This window comes from Sabethes cyaneus, chromosome 1 (genome assembly GCF_943734655.1).
Source record: "Sabethes cyaneus chromosome 1, idSabCyanKW18_F2, whole genome shotgun sequence".
Lineage (NCBI taxonomy): Eukaryota > Metazoa > Arthropoda > Insecta > Diptera > Culicidae > Sabethes > Sabethes cyaneus.
Genome location: NC_071353.1, coordinates 52,098,796 through 52,102,734, shown reverse-complemented (window position 1 = coordinate 52,102,734; position 3,939 = coordinate 52,098,796). Strand labels below are relative to the sequence as shown.

At 37.5% G+C, this 3,939-nt stretch overlaps 1 protein-coding gene across 1 annotated transcript; it reads right to left on the bottom strand.

The window, feature by feature from the left end:
* Positions 1 to 854: 854 nt before the first annotated feature.
* On the bottom strand, positions 855 to 3,027 carry LOC128742870 (hydroxylysine kinase). Its single transcript, XM_053839363.1, has 3 exons — positions 2,533 to 3,027; positions 1,814 to 2,138; positions 855 to 1,762 (listed from the first exon to the last, which is right to left on the bottom strand). Exons 1-3 carry the CDS (start codon positions 2,787 to 2,789, stop codon positions 1,145 to 1,147), a joined length of 1,200 nt encoding a protein of 399 aa, XP_053695338.1. The 5' UTR covers positions 2,790 to 3,027; the 3' UTR covers positions 855 to 1,144.
* Between the last annotated feature and the right edge of the window lie 912 nt (positions 3,028 to 3,939).

Genomic DNA, 3,939 nt, shown 5'->3' with positions numbered 1-3,939 from the left:
CGATCAATCAATTCAACTAATCGAATAACAAAAGAAATATTAGAATATTGTTTGATCGAATAGCTATTAACGGGAAATTAGCAGCCATTAACTTTTCGTTGGAGAGACCAATTTCGGAAACAGTTTTTAAGCCCAAAAGCGGGGTTCTGTTTATAGATCACTGCATTCTTCTTGCCAATCTGAACACAGCGGATATATTTTTATCAAAAGAATTTTTGTTTTAAACAAAAAAAAATTGCTTTTGAAATCATCAGAATCGATGACGACTAATTTCACCTTAATCGTTTAGGGAGAGTAATGTTCGACGATTAATCGGTAGTCGAATAATTGAAATTTTCGGACACCACTATAGTGCAATTTTATGCAAAAGCGTTATGTGAGCAAAGACTCAAACCATGATTAGGATAAACGCTGCAGCTAACGCATCTCAGCAGCTACATGCAATGGCTAACGTGGCTAACATGTCATTGGTTCTCAAAACATTTAGCGAGAAATAGCCCTAATTCGTATTCATGATTACCTACGATGATTGCTTTGAATTTGTTTGTTTTCGCAACTCTTTAATTGTAATTCTTAAATACAATTGCAATAAGCTTCACTAAGATAACTGTTTGTTTGTCTTACCTTGCTAAATTTGCTAATATTGCATCCACCGAACTTTTCGCCTGAGATTTGTGTTTCAACAACTGCAACTCCTAAGAATCGTTTTATACGCAAATCTAATTTATTACCGGAAGTCTTTCAAATAGACGGAAGGGAAGTTAAAAGAAAGTGATGAAATCAAAAATATGATAAGATGTGAAAGGGAAAGAGCAGAAAATTTGGTAAGGGAAAGTTAGTACCCGCATCTAAAATTTGAACCTGCAATATTTTTGCAAAAAAAATGTTTTTCTGTATATTTTATATTAATTTAACTCTGAAATGCTTACATTTTAACTCAACTTAGTTTATTCATCAATTTACTAACGTATATTATTAAACGTAGTCGTATTTTCTAAAAATAAAACTTTCTATGCTAGCTGCTGTTCCATAACGTTCTAAGGCATGCTTTTAATTGCTCCATAATTCAATAATTGAAATCTCTGCACCTCCTAGTTTTCTGTCTTAGCCGATCCAATAACATAACTAAGTTTTAAACTTAGCTTTAACTTTGAGTCAAAAACTGCTCAGACACCTTTTCCCACCGTTCGAGAATATCTTTATCCTTTTCGGCCCATAATGCTTCTAGCAGACTCCAACCCCGAGCCTGTGAGGACAGGATGTACTTATTCTGCTCATCCACCGTCGATGTGTACAGGCCTAAAACTAAACTTTGACAGAGCCGAGCGGCGATAGCCATTTTCAGAACGGCTTTCTCATGCGGAGGAATCATTCTCAACATACTGTATCCGGCCATAACCAAACCACCGGTGTCCAAATCGTTTGACTCCAGCATCATATAGGTCATCGCAATGGCCAGCTCAAAGACATAGTAAGAATGGCAAACATCGCCAAAATCTATTATTCCTGCGATGTCGTAATCCTTTGCATTGCCATCTTTGCGGCTGACAATAATGTTGTGTTCATTGAAGTCTCCATATATTACAGCTCGCTCGAACTGATCTTGATTTACTACAAACTGTTTCTGATACGCCACGAGTACTTGCTCAATTATGTCTTTGTGCTGTTCGTCTTTGATCACATACAAAAATTTTTCTAGCTGGAGAAAATTGTCCAGCATCCAGACAGACTGTCGTTCAAGAATTCCTTCATGTGTAATACCCTACAACGCAGAATAAATAGTACAAATTCATTTTCGTTAACAAAAGCATACCTTTAAAGCCGAATCGATACGTGCAATGAACATACCGGCCTGATAAAACAACCGATCGGGATGTGGCACTCCGTGGAAAACCTTTCCCGGAAGGTACTCTAGAAGACGAACTACGTGCTTGCTTTCACCCAATGTTTCTACGGAATGGTATTTGCCAAATATGTTCGGGACAGGCGTCGGACAACTAATACCGCGGTCACGCAATCGCTGCATTACCTGCGTTTGACCATCGAAAAACAGCTCTTCACGTGAATCCAAGGAATTAGCTATCTTTAGCACATACCCGTTGGTGCTGACCGTTTTGAGGATCGGATTCTTAATTAACCTGGAAGAGAATATAATTTGTTTGAAATCACCGAGACGTAAATGAAAAAATGCGTAGTTATGAGCACATCAACTTTCAGCCTCAGCACCTAAAAGTAATTCAATTTAAAGCATAACTAAATGACACTAATTTCATAAATTGAATCATCCTCCTCAACCTTAAAAATGTAAGCGCACTGCACATATGAATGCCAATTTGCGTTACTTGTTCAACCGACCTTCCATACCGACGTCGGTCCGTAAACAGTGTCACGTGGTTTTTTATCGATGTCATTTTATATCACACAGGTGCTTTTTATGTAAAACTTTTTTTCACAAGACTGGTGCCTGCAAATCATAAATCCAAACATACCTCCTTGGTGGCCTTGAAAATCGCCACGCCCCCTCTGACTCACCTGTCCGCTTGAATCAAATAGTTCTTATCGTCGTAAGAATTCAGCTCGCACATCTCCAGAATGATAATACCATACAATCGCTCCGCTAGTTTCCGGACGTCTTCATCGGTTACGATGGGTCGAATCTTTGAACCAGGTTTCAGTGTTACAGGAAAACTTTCTCCAGTGGTGTTACCATTTGTATCTTCACCTTCTTCCTCCGAAGCGGTCGCAACAGGTGAGGAACGCTTTTTATGGATCGTTTTCATTTCCATCATTTTGGACAATCAACTCGTAGACCTGCTTTGGGAAACACCACAGCACGACTGAGCTAGGCAGTTGTCTGAATGACATACAATAATACAGCATTGGAGTCGCGAAATCGCGTTTGAAGATTACGGGACTTGCAACAGTTACTGATAACACGACAACTACAGACGCAAATAACAGGACAAATAATACGATAATAAAATTTAATTTCTATTTCTACTGCACACTGTTTCTGCTCTTCCAATTAAAAGAAAAGGTGTAATAAAAGATACAAGAGAAGAGATGGCATGAATTATTATGGAATGTAAAATGATAGTGCAACAGTACTTTACACATACCTACACGCGCCAGCAATTTAACTACTGTTGCTACAAATCCACAAACAAAAGTATGCGGTAAGTGGCGGTAAGCATGGAAAAAAATATCATGTAGATATGACTGTCCAACATGTGAAATGAATGCACGAAAATTACGTTTCGTATATCCGAACTTGAACTTGAAAGTTTACGTGTTGCCACACTTTAACTTAAATACCTACATTCTAGTTTGTCTTGTTTAATATGTGATTTCAATGGAGCCCAGGTCATAACGGGTTGAGATTGCATTTAAAGTGAACAAGACAAATTCGGCTTAAATGAGCTTTAAACTAAAAGTGTAATAACCCCTAATTGTAATTGTATAGAAACATTAAACGGGCAATCACCATCTGTCATCTAGAACATTATAGAAATTTTCACATTTTCTGTTGACTAATACTAATTTTATTTACATTATTATTTTGTTTCGTTCGAACAAATCCATTTCAAATTTGTTTTTTCAGTAAAAATTCCAAAAACTGCATCGATTATAAAAATATTATTAGGAAACAATATAACCTATGGCCTTATCATATCACTTCAAATGAACGCACATGGTCGTTTGCGAATACTACGACGGGTTCTGCAAGGCAGAACTAATTTGTGCTGCAGAAAGTGAGATACAAATATGATTAATAAATCACGCCTCGCTCTCCTCCTATCGTTACGTAAAACTGAGACAAGTCATACATATTTGCATTGCCGAGTTTTGCATGTATACCTAGTAAACATGCACCCAATCATCAATATACGATAACTTTTCCACTGCAGGCAGACGTTTATTACTGAGCCACACATTTCA